At 48.2% G+C, this 23369-nt stretch overlaps 11 protein-coding genes across 11 annotated transcripts; 5 read left to right on the top strand and 6 right to left on the bottom strand.

Annotated features, from left to right (window-relative positions):
• Window positions 1-880: 880 nt before the first annotated feature.
• Window positions 881-2330, top strand: FSUBG_6938 (uncharacterized protein; the record flags this gene model as incomplete). Its single annotated transcript, XM_036685189.1, has 5 exons — window positions 881-1192; window positions 1254-1443; window positions 1765-1913; window positions 1984-2244; window positions 2283-2330. 5 exons carry the CDS (start codon window positions 881-883, stop codon window positions 2328-2330), a joined length of 960 nt encoding a protein of 319 aa, XP_036537592.1.
• A 1026-nt stretch (window positions 2331-3356) lies between these two features.
• On the bottom strand, window positions 3357-3887 carry FSUBG_6937 (uncharacterized protein; the record flags this gene model as incomplete). Its single annotated transcript, XM_036685188.1, has 3 exons — window positions 3357-3386; window positions 3443-3774; window positions 3830-3887. 3 exons carry the CDS (start codon window positions 3885-3887, stop codon window positions 3357-3359), a joined length of 420 nt encoding a protein of 139 aa, XP_036537591.1.
• Window positions 3888-4629: 742 nt separating this feature from the next.
• FSUBG_6936 (uncharacterized protein) lies at window positions 4630-5415 on the bottom strand (the record flags this gene model as incomplete). Its single annotated transcript, XM_036685187.1, has 2 exons — window positions 4630-5228; window positions 5286-5415. 2 exons carry the CDS (start codon window positions 5413-5415, stop codon window positions 4630-4632), a joined length of 729 nt encoding a protein of 242 aa, XP_036537590.1.
• Window positions 5416-6270: 855 nt separating this feature from the next.
• FSUBG_6935 (acetoacetate decarboxylase) lies at window positions 6271-7002 on the bottom strand (the record flags this gene model as incomplete). The annotated part of the gene is made up of 1 exon (XM_036685186.1): window positions 6271-7002. One exon carries the CDS (start codon window positions 7000-7002, stop codon window positions 6271-6273), a length of 732 nt encoding a protein of 243 aa, XP_036537589.1.
• A 1030-nt stretch (window positions 7003-8032) lies between these two features.
• Window positions 8033-9088, top strand: FSUBG_6934 (uncharacterized protein; the record flags this gene model as incomplete). The annotated part of the gene is made up of 1 exon (XM_036685185.1): window positions 8033-9088. One exon carries the CDS (start codon window positions 8033-8035, stop codon window positions 9086-9088), a length of 1056 nt encoding a protein of 351 aa, XP_036537588.1.
• A 472-nt stretch (window positions 9089-9560) lies between these two features.
• On the top strand, window positions 9561-10532 carry FSUBG_6933 (alcohol dehydrogenase; the record flags this gene model as incomplete). Its single annotated transcript, XM_036685184.1, has 1 exon — window positions 9561-10532. The coding sequence occupies one exon, from the start codon at window positions 9561-9563 to the stop codon at window positions 10530-10532; it is 972 nt and encodes a 323-aa protein (XP_036537587.1).
• A 415-nt stretch (window positions 10533-10947) lies between these two features.
• Window positions 10948-12633, bottom strand: FSUBG_6932 (major facilitator superfamily transporter; the record flags this gene model as incomplete). The annotated part of the gene is made up of 4 exons (XM_036685183.1): window positions 10948-11775; window positions 11828-11905; window positions 11963-12341; window positions 12401-12633. 4 exons carry the CDS (start codon window positions 12631-12633, stop codon window positions 10948-10950), a joined length of 1518 nt encoding a protein of 505 aa, XP_036537586.1.
• Window positions 12634-13180: 547 nt separating this feature from the next.
• Window positions 13181-15772, top strand: FSUBG_6931 (transcriptional regulatory; the record flags this gene model as incomplete). The annotated part of the gene is made up of 5 exons (XM_036685182.1): window positions 13181-13302; window positions 13500-13911; window positions 14116-14454; window positions 14508-15666; window positions 15723-15772. The coding sequence occupies 5 exons, from the start codon at window positions 13181-13183 to the stop codon at window positions 15770-15772; spliced, it is 2082 nt and encodes a 693-aa protein (XP_036537585.1).
• A 1886-nt stretch (window positions 15773-17658) lies between these two features.
• On the top strand, window positions 17659-19035 carry FSUBG_6930 (Zn2Cys6 transcription factor; the record flags this gene model as incomplete). The annotated part of the gene is made up of 1 exon (XM_036685181.1): window positions 17659-19035. One exon carries the CDS (start codon window positions 17659-17661, stop codon window positions 19033-19035), a length of 1377 nt encoding a protein of 458 aa, XP_036537584.1.
• A 1164-nt stretch (window positions 19036-20199) lies between these two features.
• FSUBG_6929 (polyketide synthase enoylreductase) lies at window positions 20200-21267 on the bottom strand (the record flags this gene model as incomplete). Its single annotated transcript, XM_036685179.1, has 1 exon — window positions 20200-21267. The coding sequence occupies one exon, from the start codon at window positions 21265-21267 to the stop codon at window positions 20200-20202; it is 1068 nt and encodes a 355-aa protein (XP_036537583.1).
• A 659-nt stretch (window positions 21268-21926) lies between these two features.
• Window positions 21927-23048, bottom strand: FSUBG_6928 (uncharacterized protein; the record flags this gene model as incomplete). Its single annotated transcript, XM_036685178.1, has 1 exon — window positions 21927-23048. The coding sequence occupies one exon, from the start codon at window positions 23046-23048 to the stop codon at window positions 21927-21929; it is 1122 nt and encodes a 373-aa protein (XP_036537582.1).
• Between the last annotated feature and the right edge of the window lie 321 nt (window positions 23049-23369).

Below are 23369 nucleotides of genomic sequence, written 5' to 3'. Positions count from 1 at the left end.
TATATATATTTTATATACTTTAAGTCTAATTATCTTTATAAAAAAGTAATAGTACTTATTTATATATATTTAGAGTTAGTTATTAGGATATTAACTTTTTAGCTAAAACTAAGATCCTAGGTAATAATAAGGGTAATAAGTATCTTGCCTATATATATTTATTAGTATTCTTTACCTTTATACGCTGGAGGCTAAAGCCTCTTTTAACTACCTATAACCTTACTCCTATTTTGACGAAGCAAAGGCACGAGTCAACAACCACTACGAGAACCAGACTTTTTATTTTATGGCTTTGTGCAGTCTTTTAGGCAAGACTGGCCTGAGGTGATTATCTCGGAATACCCCCGCAGCTTTCTGCTGTCCATGGATTCTCACTTCAGTGGGTTGAAAACAAGGCGATAGTGAGCGTTATGATTGGCGGGAGAGAACGCCACTTGTAGATAGTGGTGTACTGGGTTGGGCCTCGACAGCCCCATTGAGCAGTGAGCATCAATCACACTAACGTGGCTTTGTCTGACTGGCTGCCGCGTGTTCTGTGGCTGATATGGCAGCACACAAGAACAGAGCCTCAGACAATCCAGGGCGCGGTTTCACTTGACTCGGTGAGGTGGTAGCCTACAGCTGGCTACTATTTGAGAGTCCTAGATTGATAAGCAAGCCAAACCTTTTGCCTACTGGCTTTGGGGTGACGGGGACATGCCACGGGTACGGGTGACCAATCACAATGGTCAGCTCTGTCTTACTGTGGCAGCGATATGGGTGTACTGTACTTCCCATCAAGTCCCATATCTTACGCGGGGTAAAGGAGAAGCGGCGATGAAGAGTCAAGCCGTGATCTTCAACCTAAACATACTCTAAGTCTGTCCGTTCACAATCCATTATGTGCTCCGATTTCTTGGCCGACATTAACAACAACCACGCAAAGGAATGTCGAATGAACTGGGGACCTAAGTTTGTCCGCGGGATAAAGGCAATCACAGCGCTTGGTCAGCTCCTCCTCGCAGCACGTTCAGAGTTGAATGTATCGGCTCTCGAGATTCCTGGCAGCTATGACAACCGTGGCAAGCTACTAACAATTGGAGAGAAAGTCCAGTGCTGTTCAAGATTGTATCTAGAAGCGTTTGCCAAATCTGAACAAAGTTTAGGCAAGCTTTCTGAGACTGCTTGGGAGCTGGCGCATTCTCGCGGTTCGGTACGGACCTTTTTCGATGCACTATCGTTTATACGCCAATCTATGCTAATCATCAGACCAGCTTCATCACGTAACAGAAGTATTTCGCAAAGAAAATTCAGCCGTCGCATACTCTTCTTTCCGAGATGAATGGGACCGAGTACATCAATACCTCAACAACGTTGGACAGCACGCGAGCGCATGTTTCGAATCTTGGAATCATCTCCTGTCTTTTATTCAAGAGTTTGAAGCAATTGTCAATGATATGATTAGTGAGTATGCCTATTATCTCGGTCGTCTTAACCATTCAGAGTGTTGACTGCGTGATGCACAGCTAGTAACAAGAAATTGAGCATCCGATTAACTGAGAAGTTGGAGGCTTCCAAAAGAGAAATTAAAACACGTCGCTACGATAGTAGGTGCTCATTACATTTGAATGCTCTTTTGTATGATGATCCTAATTTCGCTAGTTGGCCTTGAGTCCTGGGATGAAAAGGATACATAAAGATTCGACTTCACATACGCCTTGCCGCTCTTGATCGCAGTAATATCGGTACTGTTCCTCTCTGGTATTATTATAAAAGTTATTATAGTGTCTAGGATGTTCCTGTGTGCCCTTCTCGTTCTCAGGGCCGGAATTAAGAAATCAGGTTACAAGGCGTTACTAGACGACAACGATGGAGATCAAACTCGTGATCTCGAAATCGAAATAGAACGTCTGACTCAGAAGCACAAGCTTAACGTACGTTATCCTCCTCTAGCTAGCAATTCCTTACTCGGGAGTACACTGAACCAGCATTCTTATCTTGCAGGCCACCGTGTGTCAGACGCTTCAAATGATGGGTAGCTCACTGGCCTCTGCGATAGGCGGAATACGGGATACTCACGACTCCTACAAGGCTGTGTTTGATAGACTCAACAGTATGAATGAGGATAAGATCGATCGTTTCAAGAGAACCATGAATAAAATCTCCCATTTGGTCAGTTACGATGAGTCTTACCCCCCGAACCGCACGACCGATCATCCGAACCGCACGACCGATCATCGGCCGCGAGATTCCAAAGACGTAAAGGTAAGCTCGGCTAAAGCCTAACAATTCTTTTGTCGAAGGATTTGAAGAAGCCAGCAGAAAGTAACGAGAACCCAGGAACTGCGTGAACTTGCCGTCGAGTTACGCCTGACGTTTTACATCATGTATCAGTGGTCATCGCTGTATACACGAATTTCGCAACATATATTCACCCCAGCTCTACATGAGGTTCAATCGTTCAGTTCCTTGACTACATTGATCAGTGGCATCGACTTGTCTAGTAGCACACTCAAATTAATCCCTGCTCAACAAGGGCTATCGACTCCCCACCAAACGGCACCACTAATCTCTCGAAGCTCTATTAGAGAGGCTTCTAGACCTCCATCATATTTAGCGGATACGGATATTTATTTCTCTCGGCCATTTTCCTCGGAGTTCAAGGGTGAACTGACTCTAAATGAAGTAGCACAGAGAGCTGAGATTGAACTCAACAAACTACAGCGTGAGGTAATCCTCTCACTTGATCTCATTTCTTGAACACATAACGCTGACACAGTGCGCTCTGCTAGGCTGAAGAAAGCGCGACAAGATCTGTACAAGAAAGAGTAACGGAGGTTTATGCTACAACCATTCCGACAGTAGTCGTAGAACCAAAACAAAGACAAAAGCACATGCTGAGTACAGTACTGGAGGGTTTACCGGCGCCAGAGGGCCCATATCGACAGGCAATCGCTGTCCGCCATGAGTTTTGGCGGTTTAGAACTAGAGATTAAGGTTGAAGATTACTCAGCACTGTCCATAGTAGTGATTATATATTTAATCACAGAACTCTCAGCACAGACTTTCAAGGTATTAAAACGGGAGCATCTGCAATTCAGAGATGCTTTAATAAATATAGGTGTGAAACTATCAACAGTGTTTGTGCTTGTGACTATGGCACAGTACATAACTTAGTTGATAGTCACGAAAAGAAGTTTAGATATCGTCCATCTCCAAAGACTTGGACTAAACTTGAACTAGTATTCTTTTAATCAAGCGTTCCGGTCCTTATTAATCAACTATACGCTCGTATAATAAATATCCTGATCAAATAGCGCGATCCGAGCTGTTCGAAATAAGCGGGGCCGAGCGCTTTCACCAGTTTCAGCCTTCCTCTAGCAGTCACTAGGAGATTGAGCGAGTTCCTTTGTCCATTGTCAGTTCAATTTCTTCTTGGAATCTATATCCTGGGAAGACTCACGCATCGGAAGGATTTTGGACCAGTTTCCCAGCCATCGCAGTACCACTGAGGACTCTGGTTGAGTGATCCACAATGCTCGTCAGTGTAGTAAGTACACGTGTAACAAAGCTGCGCGCCGCTGATCTGAGTCTTTCCATCGAGAGCAACAGAGTGCACCTCCCAAACGTCACTTGAACAAGTATTGGGCCCGATAGTGCCGCCGTTGGAGTACTCGGTACAAGTTGAGCCTGACTGGCCGCCGAACGTTTGGCACCCGTCGTAGTCGCCTTCGTAGATGCGGTAGTTAGTGTCACCCTGTGCTTTGCAGTCGTCGGCGTTCTTGTACGCGGTCACTATTGGGGTATTAGCAAGTAGAATATATATGTTGCTGGGCATGTGGCAACGTACAGACGTAGCCTTGAGAGAGAGCGGCTAGGCCGCTGACGATGGCAAGAGACAAGAGCATTCTGTTTCGAGGCTTGTGGAGTAGCCGAGAATTAAGATGAAATGAAATTTGTGTTGCTTGTTTTGAGTGACTAACAGTAGTGATGCGCCAGGCCTCTTTATATAGATATCAAACTTCGCATGGATGCAGTCCTCCATACTATACCAGGAGTCAACTCCTCCCTTGGTATCAACGAACGAATACACACGTTACAACGCAAATCCAAGGTAATCAAGCACTAAAGTTTGCAAAACGGCAATGGTTCACCGTAGCAGTGCATGTCGCTCATAGATCCTACAAACTTTGTACATCCTTCGGCTTTACGGGATACAAGACTTGTAAAGCCGATTTACAAAGCCGACTTGATGGCGAACTCACCAATCAGGCATTATGAAGGACAGGGCAGTGGGCCAAGATTTGCAGATCTTCTGCTAGGAAGGGTACAGAAGATTTGCCGAGTTATGAGAGGATTATTGTGAGATCCTTTGAGAGTATAGTCTGCCAGGGTTGGAGTTCCACGGCAGCGGGTCTCATCTGGGTATCGGGCCGGTCTAGCGGCCATATTTCGGCAGATGGATTAGTAGCACAACGTCTGAACGACATATCTGAGAATGCAGGGATCTCAAGTTGAGCCTAATCTCACTTATAGTCAGATCACTACTACAACCAAACTCAAGAGTCTTCATGTTACCAGATCGCCACCGGCATATATAACGCTAAGTAAAAAGAGCCTTCGCGTTACTTCTTTTTTTTCTTCCTCGAATTAAGGTGCCTCATGCAAGCCCGGACGGCTCGTCGCATATTCTGAGGGGTGAGTGGTAATATCACTTGGAAGCTCAACTTTGGTTTCCAAGGGATAGAACTGATGCTGTTGATTCTGGGTCTCCTCTGTTCCCTTAACATTCTTCCTGCCTTTCCCAAATCGCCGCCAGACAAGAAGTCCGATACCGCCGAGAATCAGTAGACCACCAATAATAGCGCCAGCGGTTATACCTGCCGTCGCTCCTTGAGATAGTCCGGACCCTGATTTTGTAGATGAGGTGGATGAGATGGTTGAGGCGGTTGAGGTAATTGAGGTAGTTGAAGTGTGCTCAGTATCTGTCTCTGATCCAGCCGTCGATGTCGATGTGTGTTGTCCAGAGGCTGAAGTTGCGAGTCCCAGTCCAGTGGCTGTTGCTGACACACTACCAGATGTAGTCTCATCAGCCTTGGATGAACTGACATTAAAGTAGTCCGACCAAGCGACGCGGCCCTGACTGGACTTAAAAAGCGTGAACCAGTAAACAGAGTCCTCGTTACCCTCTGCTAATCCAAGATAGTCATACTCAGCCAGCCAGTACCTTGGATTCGCCGATCCATTTCCTACGCACCATAAATTAGTAAAATGAGTGCAGAGTTGAGAGATTTGTAATGTCATACTAGCTAACGATCTGTAGGCGCTGACCCCATTAAGAGGAATTTGATAAATCTCGATGGCAATTTGGTCGATGTCTGTCTCGTACTTGATCTGGATCTTATCGCCTTGCTCATAACGTTTGTTTTTGGTCATATCTGTATCTGAAGGCTGCTTGGAGCTCGATTCTGGTGGTTAGATGAATTTGGAGTCACAGCAGGCCAGGCTGGCAACTCCAAGAACTGTTAAAGCAAAGGTTGTTATCACATGCATGGCGATCGGGTTCCAATTGTATGTTGCCAGATAGGTTGTCTACAGTGACAACAGATACTGAAAGGATTAGAAATGCTCTAATAATTTACAACAGCCAGCACTTGCGATTTTAACTTCTTTAACTACCAGGCCGAACCAAGTGGGCTGTTGAATGAACTAGGGCTGAATTTCGGGTATCGGCATTCCGTAATAAGCTTAGTTAAGTCTAAATGGTTGCAATATGATGATCTGACATCATTTGCAAACGTTGATTTAAATAAACATATTAAACCCGGATCCATTACAAGACGGCTTATATGTAACCAATTATGAAAGCCTTTACGTTATTCTATAGTAGCGTTTATATAGACTTTTGTAGAAACAATAAAGAAGTCGAATTTCCTGTCAATATTCCTTTATCTTCGGATCTTAAAAAAAAAGGCCGGGGCGTCCGTATCTAAACTGGGCTAATACTTATCCAACCAATCAGGTAACAATTCCCTGGTACATTATCCTTAGCTGAACAGACCGTACCAGGATATGAAACAAGATCGACCAGCTCATGTCTACATTCAGCAGGGGGCGGAAGACAAGCGGAAAAGGGCCGCTAAAGGATCAATTACCCTAAGTTCTACAAAGGGGCTTGGAGATAAATAACTCTATTAAAAGGAGAAGTATATATAAATATTACTAACATTGATGAAATGAACTTTAAAACGCCTTAACGTATGGCCTTTAAGGTCGTTAATAACTTGTTGGTTACTGAGACGGTTGTCGGACAAGCAGCTCAGCGATCGCGTTTCTCGCCATGAAGCTCTCCTCGTATCTCAGTATGTCCAAGTTAACCCAGGGATCAGACATCGACTTCCTTGGGAAGTGAACACAACCAATTCCTGTCCAAACCTCATCGCATTTCAATCCCAGACCAACAGGAAGGAATTCTTGAACAGATGGGGTCTGCCCAACGTGAGGCGACGGGATATTGCGGAGGTTGAGCATCCATCTATCCGGCGGAGGCGCGTCGGTGACGATTTTCTCAGGAACGAACTCAAACTCGACCATCTTCCTTCCAGCAGGCCTCTCCGTGCTGCCGGTGACAAGCCGGGTACCTGTAAACTCTTGAATAACACTCTTTCCCAGGACCTTGGGAAAGCCAAGAAGCTCGCGACCAGCGAAAATCGCGGCGTCGTTGTCAAGAATGAAGAGAAGGTTATAGTGGAACCTGTTGCCCTTGTAGATAACCTCTACTTGATGAGCATATTCAGTGTAGGACCCAACAGGGCTCATTCCGTAGCTGAGAAAAAGCGAGGTCATAAGCGGCTCTTCCTCGAGTTCGAGAACATCCGGGACAAGATGGGCGACCTGAGATGCGGCAACGCGATACGAGATGCCGACTGCAGTAGTGTTCGTGAAGATTCCTCTTGCTCGTGAGTATGATGGGGTGAATATAGGCATTGATTCGCCATTCAAAGGTAACGTTCCGTTAGGCATGATTGTGGTGGGTTTGTGCAGTCTCAGGCGGTTGGGAATGTCAATAGAGATGTGTGAAAGCTTGTATGGAAAAATGCCCAAGTTCCCAAAATGAGATTGTGAGGTTTATTTAAATAAATTGTTTGCCATACTGATATGTCTTCTCCAGTAAACCAGCAGCCCTCACGTTGATGCCGTTCGTTGTGTTGCCCGCACACCTCACCTTATTAACCTCATGATTTGCTGACGTTGCCTGCAGAGGTTAGTGGGGTTAAATGTTTTCTTGGTAGGCTGATCGAAGAGTTCTCATGAGTCTGATCAGCCCATCATATTTACGTAGCGTCTGGGGCATGTGTACCTCGGCTCGCGAAAGTCACACCATCACGAGTCTGTCACGATAAACGAATACGCTAGATGCCATGCACCGTATCTAAGACACTGATCTTTAGACGACTGGTCTAAAAGACTATCATATTAGATGACTGGGAAGGGTGTGTGAGTCGCGTAAAATTACTGAACGGTGTTGCAATCGGAGAAGATTTAATGCAAAATGTATAAAGCTTTTGGACTTTGAAGTCAAGTCAACACTTGAAGGCTTAAACTACATTACTACACAGCATTTATACTTACCATTTATCAAATACACAAGACACAAAATAGCAACACGAGCTTTTATCGAGTTTTTTCCCCAAGATTCCAGGGTGATCAGAAGCTTCATAGAGGGTCGCTCGTGATGACCCCTCTTATCACGTTATGCATGCATCTCTCCCCGAAGGTCCCGATCAATCTTTTCTCCCTGCTTCAATCAACGTGGTCCAATTTCCACTGGATGCATGAAGCCTTTTTCAATTCACAAGGATGGCGCGTCCTTCTTTCGATAAGACCTCACAACACAGGCGGCGGCAGAATGCCTTGTCGCAGCGGAACTATCGTATGTTTCACTTGTCAGTCATGCACGTGGCTAACAGCCTGAACAACAGGCACGCGGCAAAAGAATAGGAGACGCATGCTGGAGAATCTAGCCATCTCTAGCATCATTTTGCCATCTACCATGGATGTCTCATACATGCACAGCGTGGCAGCGGCGCCGCAGAACTATCAACACCGAGCCGCCGGACCAAGTCAGTTGGCAAAGGCCATCCGCCCTACTATCGTCGATGCGGACTGTCACAATTCAGAAATCGCGACGGCATTTACAGCCTCGGACTTCTTCTCTTGCATTGATTCCTGCCCAGAAAGGGAACGTCGTACCTTTTTCCTGCTGATGACGAAAGAGCTCTTTGGTATCCGGGATATCATCAAATATGGTCTCATCTTCCTAGGATATCCCGTGAGCTCCACACTTTACAACAGCGCCATGAATCTTCCGATGAACCAATGGCTTCAAGACATTCAGAAAAGTCTAGGCAGCTTTGATCTCAGAGCCGCAACAAAAGCCGGTATTAGTGTTTTAGGAAGATTGAACATACCGTCGGGACATAATTCCAGGATTCAAGAGATAGTGACATCCCCATTAAATCACTTCCAGCCCAAAGATTACATTCTTCTCTGTCGAGTTTCGTTTGTGTCGGCTGTTTCCATGAATGCACGACATCTGGGGATTCAATGGCAGGACCTCATATCTTTTGATTCCAAATCGCCATTTCCATGCTTAAGAGAGAAGTTCATACAACAAGAACTATTGGATGACGGCGAAGAAACTACCGAGCAGGCAGTGCAAAAGCGTCTGATACTCAAAGATTACTTTAAGAACATACATTCAGACCTTGTGCCTACACAGGCACAGCTAACCATGGCTCATCACCCGACACTGGATCTCATCCCATGGCCGAAGTTTCGTTCCAAAGCCATCACTGCAGTACACTCGGCCCCCCCATTGATTGATAGAGAGGATTTCTGTCTTGACTTACTCAACGACGGTCTTCGATGCTGGGGCTTTGCAAACGGGACCTCTTTGCCCTCTGCGGCGCCATGGGACGCTCAGAACTGGGAAGCAGCGCCGTGGTTTCTGGAGAAGTGGGAGCATCTCACTGAGGGGAGAGACGGGGATGAATGGAAGATAAGTGCACGGTGGTGGTCTATGGGTGCTAGGTCAAGTGTATTATAAAGAGCCAATACAAGCCTATTTTGACCTGTGTTTGGAGAGAATGAGCAGGCCAGAAACACATCATGACTATTCTGCCGAGGTAAGTAAATCTTATCAATTTAATCATGACACCGCCAAGACCTGCAATCAACGTTTCCTGCATTAGTGCTAAAAGTATGTCACGCGATATGCATATAACGTCACGTACAGCAGCCGAGGTATTGGAATTTGAGTAGTATTCATTGCTGAAGCTTGAAAGACCTTGAGAAATCGAAAGAGTTCTTCGGCCCGAATTCTCTGCCAGTACAATCTGTTACTATTTGGGCCAAAGAAATGGCGCCATAAGCCAAGTTGTTCGGGTGCATCTTGACTATAGTGAATAAACCCAGTCTTTCAAGGCCGATGTATATTTAGGAACGATATCCAGTATTCTTTTGCCGTGTTAGCAGACATCATCACATATCTAACTACAACATACTCACTCACATCCATCATGCAAGCATTCCAATACGGCGGCCCAGAATCTCCTTTTGCCCTTCAAACCCTTCTCATCCCTAAGCCAAAACAGGGCCAGGCCCTCATCTCAGTCAAAGCAGCTGGCCTTTGTCATACCGACGCCCACTATGTTGATGGACACGGTATCTCTATGCTAGGATCTCTTCCAATTACTCTTGGCCACGAAGTAGCCGGAACTGTCGTCAAGCTCGGATCAGAGCCATCACCAGTTCAAATCGGTGATCGCGTGGTAGTTGCCCTCGTAGCTCATCCCGTTGAAAAGTCAACTCGATCCACGACGATTGGGCTAGGCTACGACGGCGGCTATAGCGAATTTGCGATAGCTCATTATGAACACCTGGTCAAGATTCCAGAGGGAGTGTCGTTCCCTCAAGCAGCTGTTGCCACGGATTCTATCTCCACAGCATATCACGCGGTGGTAGTGACCGCTGGGGTCAAGGAGGCAACAACTGTCGCAATAATTGGGATCGGTGGCCTCGGCCTCAACGCAGTTGCGATATCTGTATTGCAAGGTGCAAAGGTCTATGGCATTGATATCAACGAAGATAAATATGACGATGCAAAGAGTTTGGGAGCGGTTGCGTGCGCTTCCAGTCTCGCAAGTTTCTCCGATATTTCATTCGATGCCGTGGTCGACTTTGTTGGAACTACAGCAACAATTTCTGCTGGAATTACGGCTGTCAAAAAGGGTGGCACTATTGCGATGGTTGGCCTGAATGGACAGGGCGTGGAGGTCTCGTCGTTGTTGTTAGTTACAAAGAGTATCAGTTTGAGAGGCTCATTTGGCGCATCGAAGGAGGAGTTGGTGGAGGTGTTAAAGTTGATTGACGCTGGAAAGATCGTGCCGAAGTTGACAGAGGTCCCGTTTTGGGATGTACCAAAGGGTTTGGAGGATATAAAGAAGAACATGGTTGAGGGCCGTTTGTTTGTCCGCCCCAGTCTGGAATAGAAAGATACTCCAGATGAGCTTTATAGTGTAAATCTTCCTAGCTCTATTTAACATTTCTGGGCATTGCCTGTCTGCCTTACAAGAGGGTCAATTCTTGTGCTCCGACGGTCCATTCATGACCACTATCGCTAGTCGGTTTCAAGACTCGGACACCAGACGAAGCTAATCTAAGAAGCTTGTGGGAGTCATGATCGATTTACGAGTTTATTAGTCTATTACTTCTAAACGTACATAGGTGATAAAAGGTTTCCGACTTCTTTCCGTGCATGTAACAACAGTTAAACTAAGTTAGAAACAGTAAGCCTCCCTAAACAACCTGTCATCGGCAAAACTGGTGGACACCGTGTATTCTATGTCATCTCAAGCCCAGTATATATCTCTATTGTGTTTAATTAAAGCGAAACCGTGCTTGTAGCTACAGTTCAACCTGAAAGTGAGTCCGAAGTCTCTCCCCGTAAGTGTAAAAGATCCATGGAACAGGAGTAAAAGCAAGGGTTATAAAGCCAAGGACGCTGTTACCCCAACCCAACCCAAGCTTGGAGTACAGAGGCTCGGCTGTGAGGTCAAGAAAGGCTCCGAATGGCGAGCGGACCAACAGATTGGCCGCCATAGCAGACGCAGCTGCCTCGGCTCCAAACGAATCAACCAGGTAAATCTGACCAGGGATGACGACAAAAAGGGAGCCAAATCCCACAATGAACGTACCGATGATAGGGACGATCCAGTGAACACCATTTTCTGTTGTCCAGCCATAGATGAAAAGGCCAAGTGGAGTAATTGGGCCGAGCCATTTCATGAGAAGAAGACGATCCTCTGGCCTGGGAGCTGCATTCTCGCCGCCCTTCTTGCGACCGAGGAGCTTATCGCTGAGGACAGAGAACATGAGTAGGCCTAGACCCATGCCGATTCCAAGACCAAGATATGCGAGTCCGGCGACACCTGGGTTGAAACCGTAGACATCTTGAAAGACGGAGGGGAAGGTGGTGAATAGGAGGAAGATGAGCCCGAAGAGGATTCCGGTGTAGAGAGACACCAAGAGCACGATTGGGGAGAAGATGAGCAGCTTCAGTGGCCGCACAATGGCGCGTGCCAGCATTTGGCCGGGAGTCTCATCTCTGCTCAGCTTGGCGACGAGTTTCTCGTTGCCGGTTTGTTTGCGCATTCGCAGAGCTTTCTTTTGCAGGATGACGGTGTAATTTGTTTCCTTCATGAGGGCAAATGTGACAATAGCGATAATTCCAGACTATGGCGACTGTTAGGAAATAGGATTCTTTACAGATAGAGCTGTGACCTACCAAAATGAGGAGGATGCGAAATGTCCATCGCCACCCAACATTCTCGGAGACGAATCCTCCAATGATGGGACCAATGACCTGACGACAAGTTAGGCAGTGTATTTTAATACAGTTCGTGAATGGAGCAAGACTTACAGGTCCAAGAAGCGGTCCAACAGTGAATAGAGCCATGGCCTTTCCTCGCTGCTCCTGAACGAACAGATCTGCGACAGTGCCTCCACCAATGCTCATGGGACCCGAGGCAGCGCATCCAGCGATGATACGAAAGACGAGAAACATGGCGACATTTGTGCTGAAGGCACAGCCAAATGTGAAGGCAATGTATACCAGGTTACAAAAGTAATAGACGATAAGACGCCCATATAATTCTGACAGAGGTGCGAGCAGGAGTGGACCTAGTGCGAAGCCCAAGACGTAGAGACTGACTGTCATGGCTGTGACTGTGGAGTTGGTGATGCTGAACTCATCGGATAGTTCAGCTGCTCCTGGAGCAAACATTGTCGCAGCCAAATTTCTGATTGACAGTTAGTGGCATGTTCATCAACACAGTTGGAACAATGGTGCGGTGCTTACGCTGCAAGAGTGAACAGACTCACAATGCCAACATGGAGATTCTTCTGGGCCTTGGACCAATTGAGTGGATGTTCAGGATCATCAGGTCCATCCCAGTCAACAACATTGGGATTTGGCTGAGGCTCATCAACCATTGTTCCAGTCGGTGACAAAGGCTTCTCTTGAGCCTCATTCCCAATATCCTCCCGATTACCAGTCTCCAACTGATTATCCTGAAAGCCTGATTGCGACATGGTTGCTGTGGCCAGAAAAAAACAATGGGGAGTATTTCCTGTTTGGACCGATGTGTCGATTATAAAATGTGATATTTCTTACTGGGATGATAACGCAACAGTCGATACGTGCATGCTGCATGCGACGTGAAACTTGATGGTCTAGAGTGGATCTGCAAAACAAAAAACCTTCTCGTGAACATTTGAGATGGTTTGTTATATGAATGCGGGATATGATGTGTGTGGGTACCCTGTAAGCTGAGTGATGTTATGTCTGCAGGACTGGGCTGGAGCATCGGGCCGGACATGGGAGGGGACGGAGGATCGGAGCGGAGGATCGGAGCGGATGATGAACGGATCCGGGGAACAACAGGGATTGTGCGTCAGATGCAGGACAAATACCGTAACTTGGCTTATGCCTTCTGGGTTAGAATCTTACTCTGTCAGCACATTATTTCTCAACGTGAAAATTAGTTTGTTCCGACACTCCACGGCCACTCTTCCCTCCGTTTGTTTACATTTCGCGTCCGAAATTATTCGTCTATCAATCATTTCCGTCCCTGAAACCATGGCGGACCAGGAATCGCGTGAATGGGGCCCCGGGAAAACACCGCAGGGCCGGGCTCGTCTACCCTCGAGCAGACCGCGCGAAAAGCCGCAGCTGTCATGCAACCTGTGTAGAAGGAGAAAGTACGTAACTACGATCTGCACTTTGCCGTCTCTCTTTTCCGTTCCTCTCCGCTTTGACGCAAGCGAATATCCTCCCCCGCCCCCCACGGTGCTGACGTTTCTGCCCTATTTGTAAGACTACGATGTGACCGCCAAAGACCCTGCAGCAGCTGTGTACAACGAGAGCTGGGCCTGTCGTGTACGTACGCCTCTGATAGGGTGACAAGCAGCGGTGCGGCACACCAGCCTCGTGTCACCACACAGGACCGCATCCGCCACCTCGAGAGTCTTGTGTTCGATCTGATGCAGCAGTCTTCCGTCAACCACGGCCCGCACGGAGGAGGAACACCTGGCTCCCCCGTGGACACGCCTGTCACTTCACCCGCCGATTATGGAATCATGCAGTCTGCGGGCGGAGGCGCCAAGTACGTGGGAAGTTCGCACTGGGCTGCTGTTCTCGACGGGATTGCCGAGCTCAAAGATCACTTCGATAACGAGGAGGACATGTCGCATCCTGATGTCCAGGGCGTTGAGTCCCCGGGTGCGGAGAATACTGGCCCCCAGTTGCTCTATGGCTGTCCCAAGCCCGCTAACAAGGACGAGATACTGGCGTCGATCCCTACCCGCCCGGTAGTAGACCGATTGGTCTCACGCTATTTTAACTCTTTCGAGATGTCACCCGGTTAGTCTTGCCATCCAATCCAACTTTATCGTCCAACTACCATGCTGACACCCCGCGCCTCAGCTGTACTGCATAGCGTGCAATTCCTCAAAGATGTACGGAAGCACAACCCTATCGCCTTATTCAGACTGACTAACCCATAATGATCGTAGTACGAAGACTTCTGGGGCGATCCATCTGCAGTGTCGCCCCTTTGGTTGGGCCTTTTGTTCACCATTATGTGCTTGGCAACCCAATTCGAAAAGTTCCGCCTCGACCCTGGCGTGCAGTCCCCCGCGGCTCTGTCCATGGAGAGAGATCTCCAGAAGATGGCGGATACGTACAGGCTACGGATTGGCCAATGCCTGGTTCTAGGCAACTACACCAAAGGCGGTCCGTACGTGCTGGAGACGCTTATGCTGTACATTGCCGCTGAGCTGTTTTCGAGCACGGACGCCGAGATTGACATTTGGATCCTGACGGGGAACACGGTTCAGATTGCCTTGCATATGGTAAGCTCAGGGTATTCTATCCATAGCGTATGCGTTGACTAACGCGTCACTAGGGCTATCATCGAGATCCGAAGCATTTCAAGGGCATGTCCTCTTTTGCGGCAGAAATGCGGAGAAGGGTCTGGGCGACTCTTGTCGAGATGGACCTTGGCCTTTCTGCTCAGATGGGACTGCCAAGGATGATCAAACAGTGGCAGACTGATACACAAGAGCCGTCTAATCTTCAAGACAGTGACTTTGACAAGACCACGGTTGAGATGCCCCCTTCAAGGCCGGACACGGAACTGACGCCGATTCTTTACCGTCTTGTAAAAGCAAGATTGATGACAACTGTCGGGTATATCTGGGACTTTGCGGCTGATGTCCGACCGTACACATATACGGAAGTCGAGAGAATGGACAACAAGCTGAATGAAGCACGCAAGTCAATCCCAGACTGTCTCAAGTGGCATTCCTTCGCCCGCTGCATCACGGACTCGCCGCAGAACATTATGCAAAAGGTTGTTCTAGAGACCTTATTCTACCGCGCAAAGATCGTTCTCCACCGAAAGTTCATGTTCGGCCCCCCAGCAAACTCGGCTGATTCTAAACGCATTGTCTTGGAGTCAGCACTCAAGCTTCTGGATTACCAACACATGCTGCAAGAGGAGACACAGCCCTTCTGTCAGCTCTACCAAGAGAGGTGGAGGGTTTCTTCATTGGTCAACCATGATTTCTTGCTAGCTACAAGCATTCTGTGCTATTACCTGCAGAACACGAAACGCGAGGGCATGCAGGATTCTGAGTCAGCGCCGATGGACGACGCCATTCTGGCGTCCCTTAGAAGATCTTATGATATCTGGTTGCAGTCGAGCGATTCATCTAAAGAAGCCAGAAAGGTTGTGAAAGCACTGACTGTGGTTCTTGGAATCAGCAATACTTCAGGTACGGATTCAGGGTTCGACTCGAGCATGTCATTCGGCGTTCCTTCGGGGTATGCATCATCCACCATCCACGACTATCAATCAGGTACGTTGACCAGGCACTCACCAAAGAGGGAGAAGGGCAGCGCAGTGTTCAAGCTGACCGACCGAGTGATAGAGTTTCCAGCCGGTCTTGGCTCACAGTTTCCAGTGCTTGATGGCACGATGATGCCGAACTGGGCCACGTTTGCGGATGATTTGCTGGCTGCACCGATACCTACCCCGAGTAATGAGTGGCAGGCAATGGATGGTAAGTCAACCTTGAGGGTCCCCTGTACTTTCAGGGTTTAATGATTAGAGCTGTAGAGACGGTGGATACAATGGGGTCTTTGGCATGGCCATGGAACCTGCAATGACATGCATGGGGGGAAGTGGATATTGAGAATCTAGACTGAGAGGATCTTTTCGGCTACAGAGGGTGAGAATGGTTAATTGCGTGCTAAACCTGTAATATTCGGCTATTTGTTGAGCAATTGCCAGGGTTTGAGACCAACCATTACGATAGAAACTGTCACCGTGACAGTTTGGACATGCCTGGTTCGTATACGAAAACCAGTAACGAATTCGACCGCCCGTATCTCCCCTCTAGCTCAGCACTGTGCCTCGTGAATGCGGGCCGTCCCGAAACGGACGAGTGACGAAAAGGTGCTGGGCTGTCAGCGGAAATGCGTCCTGTCACCCCACGCCAAGTACGGAAGTGATGAACCAAGGTTGAATGCTATAGAGTAAGCAGAGATATTAACAGACAGGCTCATGATGTGATCAGACATCCGCCCAAGCGAGAATTGCGAAAAATGAAGAGGGACCCGCCTGCAGGTGATGAAATGTAAAGCACAGCCCTTGATGGATGGACAGGGGCCTATCAAAATGGATCTTCTTATCTACGGCGCAGTTCTTGTAAGCGACAAACAGGAGATTCCGGAGCCGAAGTGACTCCTGTGTTGGAGTCAATTTTCGACTTCTACTGTGACAAGATTTCGAGAACAGAAGGCTCCGGCTTTTGCTTGTCAACGACTAAACCAAGTTGCCGTTAGCGGCGGCAGATCTACGTCTTACGCGTACCTAGCTAAGCCCATGAATTCCAGACAGGGATAGACTACGGTCATTGTCGCGTCACTGGCCGTCTTGGCACTACAACGTCGACGACAGAGAATGCGGGCTGCCGTAAGCAAGCTTCTTGGCGTGCATTTGCGGGACGGGACAATACTGAACCAGAGGGACATAGCATAGCGCAATCTCATATGCTATGCAAGTTCGGGAGTACCGTATGACCCATGGGGATTGCCCCATTGGACCGGGGCAGAGCACTTTGCTTCCATAAAACAAGGCTGTGTATGGAGCGGGGGTCTAAGCGGCAATTTGTGTCAAGACCAAGACACATTAGTCGAGGGCATCCTTCGCATCGAATCCGAGAGCATCTTAAATGGCACATTATGGATTGATCGGTCGTGACATATTAACCGGATGGTGTACTGACAGGTGCGTCATTACCAGGATATAGCTCAAGAGCATATCTCAACCTTCTCAAAAGAGGGGTCCGAGCAACACCTACGAATAGACGAGCTGAGAGATCAGGCAAACAAACTTACATATTGTTTCATCCTTCATCGCAAATATGATATCAGCCCAGCGTCGTATCTTTACATAAGCACTCAGCGGCAATTATGTATTCTCATATGTCAGCCCAACACCTGCAACCTGTCATCTTTGAGTTGAGTCGCACCAGGAATTATGCTTGTAGTATACCTAAGTTTTCAGCGCTCGGTTACTGCACCCTTTCCCCTTCCAAGGATTGCCATCCTCGCTCCGCCGTCAGAGAATGGTCTGAGGCCTTTAGAATGCTGACCACCATTTTCCTTGCCAACAATGACTGCATGCATAAACCTTGCCTCGCATCCTTCTCGAGAGGGAAAATCGTCAAGCTGCGAAGCAGCTTCTCTGCCAAACCGGCAAGGATTAGTTGAGACTTTACAGGCAAAAGTCCTTTGCTGGCTTTGTCTTCTCTGGAACAATTATATAGGGAGTTCCCATATACCTGATAGCCAGGCCACAAAAAGCTGCTGCTGTTACACACCTTTACGACCTTATTGGTGTCTGTGACGTTTTCGTTTCCTTTTTGTCAATGCCCATGTCGGGTTCGTGCAACGTTTGAGTCAAAGCCAAGTTTTGAGCTTGACAGCACAGAAACCTTCTCTTCACGGTTACCGACACTTTGGTTGGGCATATAGCATATCATAACGCAATGTCAACGCGTAACAGCCAGTCCATCCGGTCCAGCTGCGACCGATGTCGCTCGCACAAGCTCAAATGCACTGTTTCTCCAGAAAACTCACGCTCGGGGCCCCATAAATGCACGAGATGCATCAGGGCACAAGTGACATGTGTCTTTGGTCCGCGGAGCCAATCAAAGCGAAGCTCCCATAGTAAGAGCAAACCCGAGAAGCCCAGGCCTGAACTCGAGCCTCCGCAGAAAGGTTCACCGCCCACCTACTCATCGTCGCTTGCTGGGATGAACCTGGGTTCGCCTGGGACTTGGACCCCGTGGATCGACGAGCTTGCGTGCCAGGAGACAGAGGAGCCACAGGGTATTGATGTCAACACGGCTGGTGACGGCTCAGGTCTGAGTGATGGGGATTTCTGGGCAGATTTGGGGATGGGTCAAGAGTTAAATATGTTGGAGCTTGACCCGTCTGCCATGCCGACAAACACCTATCACGCGCAGTACTCGGCTGCTTTTGATCACGTTGCACCACCGGTGACCGAGGCTGGGCACTTGATGGACATATCGGAGTCCTCGGAGCACACTCCGCCACATGCCATTGTGCAGCTGTCGACTCTTGTAACAAAGATCCACGAGACCTCAAAGTCGCTCGAAGAGTACCCGTGGTCTAATTTTCCCGACGCAAAACAGCTGCAAAACTACCCAATTGGCCGCGTATTGAGCCTATCTCAAGATTTCTGCTCCATCCTCAGCTGCATCTGGGGTAAGAGTTCCATCCCCTCCGACGGGCGGTCATCAGGAAGCGGAAGTTCCCCAACCCCGTCGGCAGAGATGCTAGATTATGCCGAGGTAATGTCATCTATCAGAATGACACAAGATCCAACCACGAGCTCCTCCATGGCCGCTTCGGTCGACATGCCGACGACGCTACTAGTTCTGAGCTGCTACACATCCCTCATCAAGCTCTACAGCCTTGTGTTTGCTCATTTCCAGAACCACCTCTCTCATCTCCCTGAAACTCCGTCCCCGTACCCTTCCCAGACGGCGCTGGCCTCTCATAGGTGGGGCTTGCAGCTCGGAGAACTGCCCTCCGCGGACGAGACGTGCACCAAGATTTGCACCGCCGTCCAGGTTCTCCTCGATGCGCTTCAGTCCGTGGAAGATGTCGTTGGTTTTCCACGGTCCATCAGCGCTGTGAGGCAGAGGACATGTGATATGAAGGGGCTAGACTTTAGCGCTGAGCTGGGGGGGACGTCGCTTTGGACTGATTATATGTTGCATTTTGTTGTCAGGTCGAATACCATTAGGGCTGATACTGAGGAGTGTGAGGAAATGAGGGAGTTGTCAATGAAGGTTAGATCACTCAAGGCGTTGATCAGAGAAAAGATGAATCTTTAACAGTATAGGTTAGATGATATACTAAAGGTATAAGAATGTCTTTCATAGAGTAGATATCTAGGTTACAAATTAAACCGTCTAATCTCAAAGGTATTCAGTAGATGTTCAGTCATGGGTAGCGGCTTCGGAGTTGATCTAATGGCGCGCTCTCGCCTTTACTTTGCAATCAGGACAGGACATCATCCTAGAATCACCTCTTACTTCCAATCTACAGACTCTCGCAGACCAGAACCTTAACCATACTCAGTTTTAGCTCACACGCTGCTGGTCTATGTATTCATGATTGTCAATTACATTTCTCTATCTTACTTCTATCGCTAGATAAGGAGCTCAGAATCAATCCGAGCTCCTACTCAAAAAGTGACATATCTCAAGATCCGGCGATATCAAGTATAGATGCAACGTAAAGTTTCTACAGGAAGCAACCTGATGGCTTTCGTCTCCCGGCATATCAATAAATACCCAATTTTGTTAGTCATTTCTTACATTTAACTAAGCCAAGAACCTTCTTTTCAATTGCAATGCAAGTTGTCATTTCTTGAAGCCTGTACCCTTCCATGAAACGACCTTAACTTAGTGACGTTTGCTGAATCCTGAAGGTGGAAGTTTAGTCTGGAGCCGTCCATATATGGAACGGCTCAACAACAGAAAGGCTGCATGATTCATTTCATCATGGAATTTCCTCCATTATTCTCCGCTGACTTGGAATCAGAACCTTGTCCAGGGCAGTCGTCCTAAGGCTGAAGGACACCAGCGGCTTACCGTCACTGCCGGCTCACTCACATCGTTAGTCTATCGCCACCCGCAGCCACTTCTTCCTTTCGGAGAATTAATGACGATCAGGCCTGCGTCACCAAGACGGATGTTGCCACTGCCAAGAGCACAGTCCAATCTCCGTGGACTTTTGTCTCCGATGCCAAGTCTTACATACAGCCTTAAATCACCGAAAAAGCCCGACAGTCACTGCAGGGTATTACTAATTACCGTGCCATTTTGCAGGCAAGGCAGATTTGTTTTAGCAAGGCCGTATTTCCCAGGAGCTGGGCACTTTAGTGCCTTGGCAGTCGAGTCCTTATGAAGTTTCGGGAAAAGTGTGTCTGTGCGTTGATATGAGACGAAATGAAATAGAAGCACCATGTTAAAGCTCGAGCTATCTTGTGTAATTCAAGTCTCGATTTGAAATACAAGTTTCTTTCCAGAAATTCTCTTCTCTCTGATATCCTCAATACCGCCAAGGACCTCTGCAAGACCTCCCTGTTTGACAACGATAGGATGGGGTCTGATCAGACCCTTGTCTAAGAGTCTCCGTAGAACAGCCGTCCAGTAAACACCAAATTCTCCCATCTCAGCATTGGCAGCTCTCCAATGAGGCTCCGGCCAGCAAATCTCCTTACCCAACATCTGCGGCCCCATGATCCAGTCTGGTTTGACAACCTTGCGCGTTCGCGCCACTGCCTCAGAGTATGGCTCTAAAGCCGTGTATTTACCGCCAGCGCGGCCGATGGCTTGGTAGCAGAACTGCATGCTTGACGTCGTAGAGATGCAGTCCAGGGCATACTTGATCTTATTCTTGGTGTGCTTTCTGATATCGGAGGTGCAGTTGGGGTCTTGGTAGTCAAAGACAGCGCAGGCGCCGTATGACTTGACGAGTTCGAAGTTGCGAGGGGAACATGTGGCGATGGGCTCAAAGCCTGCAAGTTTGACGAGCTGAACAGCTGCGGTCCCAGTGGCTGATGAACCGCCGTACACCAAGACTGGCATTGGCTCAGTGGCTGGCTCAAGGGGGTTGCCAGGTAGACCTAGGCTCTTGAACAAGGCCAGACCAGTGGTCATAAAGCTGATGCCCAGAGACGCACCCTCCTCGAAGCTAAGATGAGGCGGGATCTTTAACAGAATCCACTCCACAGCAGCAGTGTACTCAGAAAAGGCACCAACATGAGGGTCAAGAGGGTTCATCCCCATGATGGCAGTACAAACACGATCTCCAACATGGATATCGCACTTGGTCGCTTCAGGTCCAACCTGTTCTACGACGCCTGCAAAGTCAAAGCCTGCGACTGCGCCGGGCGTGACGTATGGCCCGATCATCTTTGTGTCGACGGGATTTACCGAAACAGCTTTTGTTTTGATCAGGACTGAATCCCCAGTGATATCTGGGACTGGCTCTGTCTTGGAGAGGCGAATGCCTCCCTCTGGAGTGCCAACCAGGGCTGTCTGGAGACGTTGGACCATATGGGAAGAGTGACAAGAGAATATTATTAGATCCAAAGTTGGTTCTTAGTGAGAGTTTCTTGATTCGGCATGATGAGGGCATAAGAAGGCATGTATTTCATATTCCGCGACCGTAGCAGTCTCGCAAGTTGGTCCCCGAAACAGTTCGGGAGGCGCCGCACATCACCGCATACCGAAAATGTCCGAGAACGGATTCAATAAAGTCGGAAATTTCGCCTCTTGATGCGGGAATGACATGATGTAACCAAGTCACCCGTTGGAATTGAGTATGAATCCTTATTTGTTCGAACATGCACTATGTAATGAACGACAAACTCTATAACAGAAACAGCACGCTTGGTACGGAAAAAGGTCACTGTACTCTGAATTGAAATGAAGAAATATAATCGCTATGAAAATGAGTAGAATCAATTATTTAAAAACGTGGAAAGTTACCAAAGGCGTCAACGAGAAGAAGAATGTGTATTTTTAGAATCCATCAGTGTAACATTGAACATTACACTTTTGCCTTACCCTAATAAACTGCCACGCACGAGTCATCCAAGTCGCTAAAGTACAGCTAAATGACTCCCCACGAAGAAGGCTTAGTGCCTGAACGACAGCGGCTAAAGTACCTAAACCATGTTATATTTAACCCTAAAATAGCCCAACTTGAATCTCTACCTTAATTGACACTGACCTCCAGTTCCAGCCCCAAAATACGCCTCCTCATCCGCGCCCCCAATGACTGACTCAACAAATCCCGTGTTACCGGTCCCTTCTGGCCCGGGAGCGCTGGTAGGATAATTCCAGAAGATGCGCTCATGATCAACCTGAAACATCCACCGCTGTCCACCCATTCCCTTTGCAACGAACTCAACTACATACCCAATGTTCTTGTCGCGATACGCACCTGTGACTACACTCTGAGATGATGTGTCGTAGCGTTTGCTGAGAATCAAAGAATCTTGTGAGAAGTCTTCCTCTTCATAGGTGAGGACTTGGTTTGCGGCGCAGACGAGCTTGTCGTCGCGGTATAGTCGTGCCATTGTGTATGGTTTGCAGCCAGTCTCGGCCTCGGAGAAAATACGCATTATCTGCATCGCATAGGGCCCGACCTGGGCGCGGAGATAGTATGACTCTGTCATGATCTGGGGCCAGGTGTATAGCGTCCAGACGCGGTCCATACCGCCGTTTGCAGATGGACCGAGGACGAATAGCTCGGGTGTTGAGCTATCTCCAGAGTAGAGAGATAGCTCTGCTTTGACAGCGGCTCTCCCCATGGGACGAACATAGTGTACAGAAGGGCCTAGCTCAGGGTTGGTGTCGAGACCTGAGTCCCCAGGTAGAGCTTCCAATTGCATGGTACCATCAACAACACCGGGCACAGTAAAGGCCAACATAGTCACAGAGCAGTCCCTGGTCACAGAAAATGATACCTTGCCTCCACCATCGACATCCTCCCAAAGACCAGTGATATGTCCACTCTCAGAAGTGACAATAGACTCTGGGAAGTACAGATCGCGGTGCCAGGTATGTCCATCAGGCCAGATGGTAAAGATCTGAACTTTGAAGCCTCCGTGCTTCAGACCCTCAGCACTTCTGTTGATGCCAATAGAGATAGCTGACTGGTCATCTTTGGAAACACCGTCAAAGTACCAGAGCTCCCAGCCCGTCTGTGAGATTGCGTCAACGAACTTGGGGAAGACATTGCCTGAGCCGGGTATGTAGGGTGAAGCAGGAATTGATTCTGGGGATATCGATGTTTCGATATTGAGCTGAGATACAGTATTGCTGGGCATTTTGAGTCAAGAGCAAGTAGGTTGAGGAAAATAGCTGCGCAGTGGTAATGGCAGGGGTTGAGGATGTTGTGATTTGGAGCAATGCCGGGCCCTCGAGACTCTGTATACTCGATAGACTTTGAGAATGGATTTCCCCGTGAGCTCTTCAGAATTGTGTGCATTCGGTCGCTGCTCCAACAAACCGAAAAAGTCCGGCCAACATGACGTGATTACGTTGCAGACTGTTCTGTTGTTCCGCCACCGAAATTGTCCGAGAAGGATTTGCTGAACTCATCCAATAGAGCAATCCTATTGACCCGGAACATGTGTGTCACCAATCAA

This window comes from Fusarium subglutinans (genome assembly GCF_013396075.1).
Source record: "Fusarium subglutinans strain NRRL 66333 chromosome Unknown NRRL66333_c0000080, whole genome shotgun sequence".
Taxonomy (NCBI): Eukaryota; Fungi; Ascomycota; class Sordariomycetes; order Hypocreales; family Nectriaceae; genus Fusarium; species Fusarium subglutinans.
This window is presented reverse-complemented; position numbering and strand designations above follow the sequence as displayed.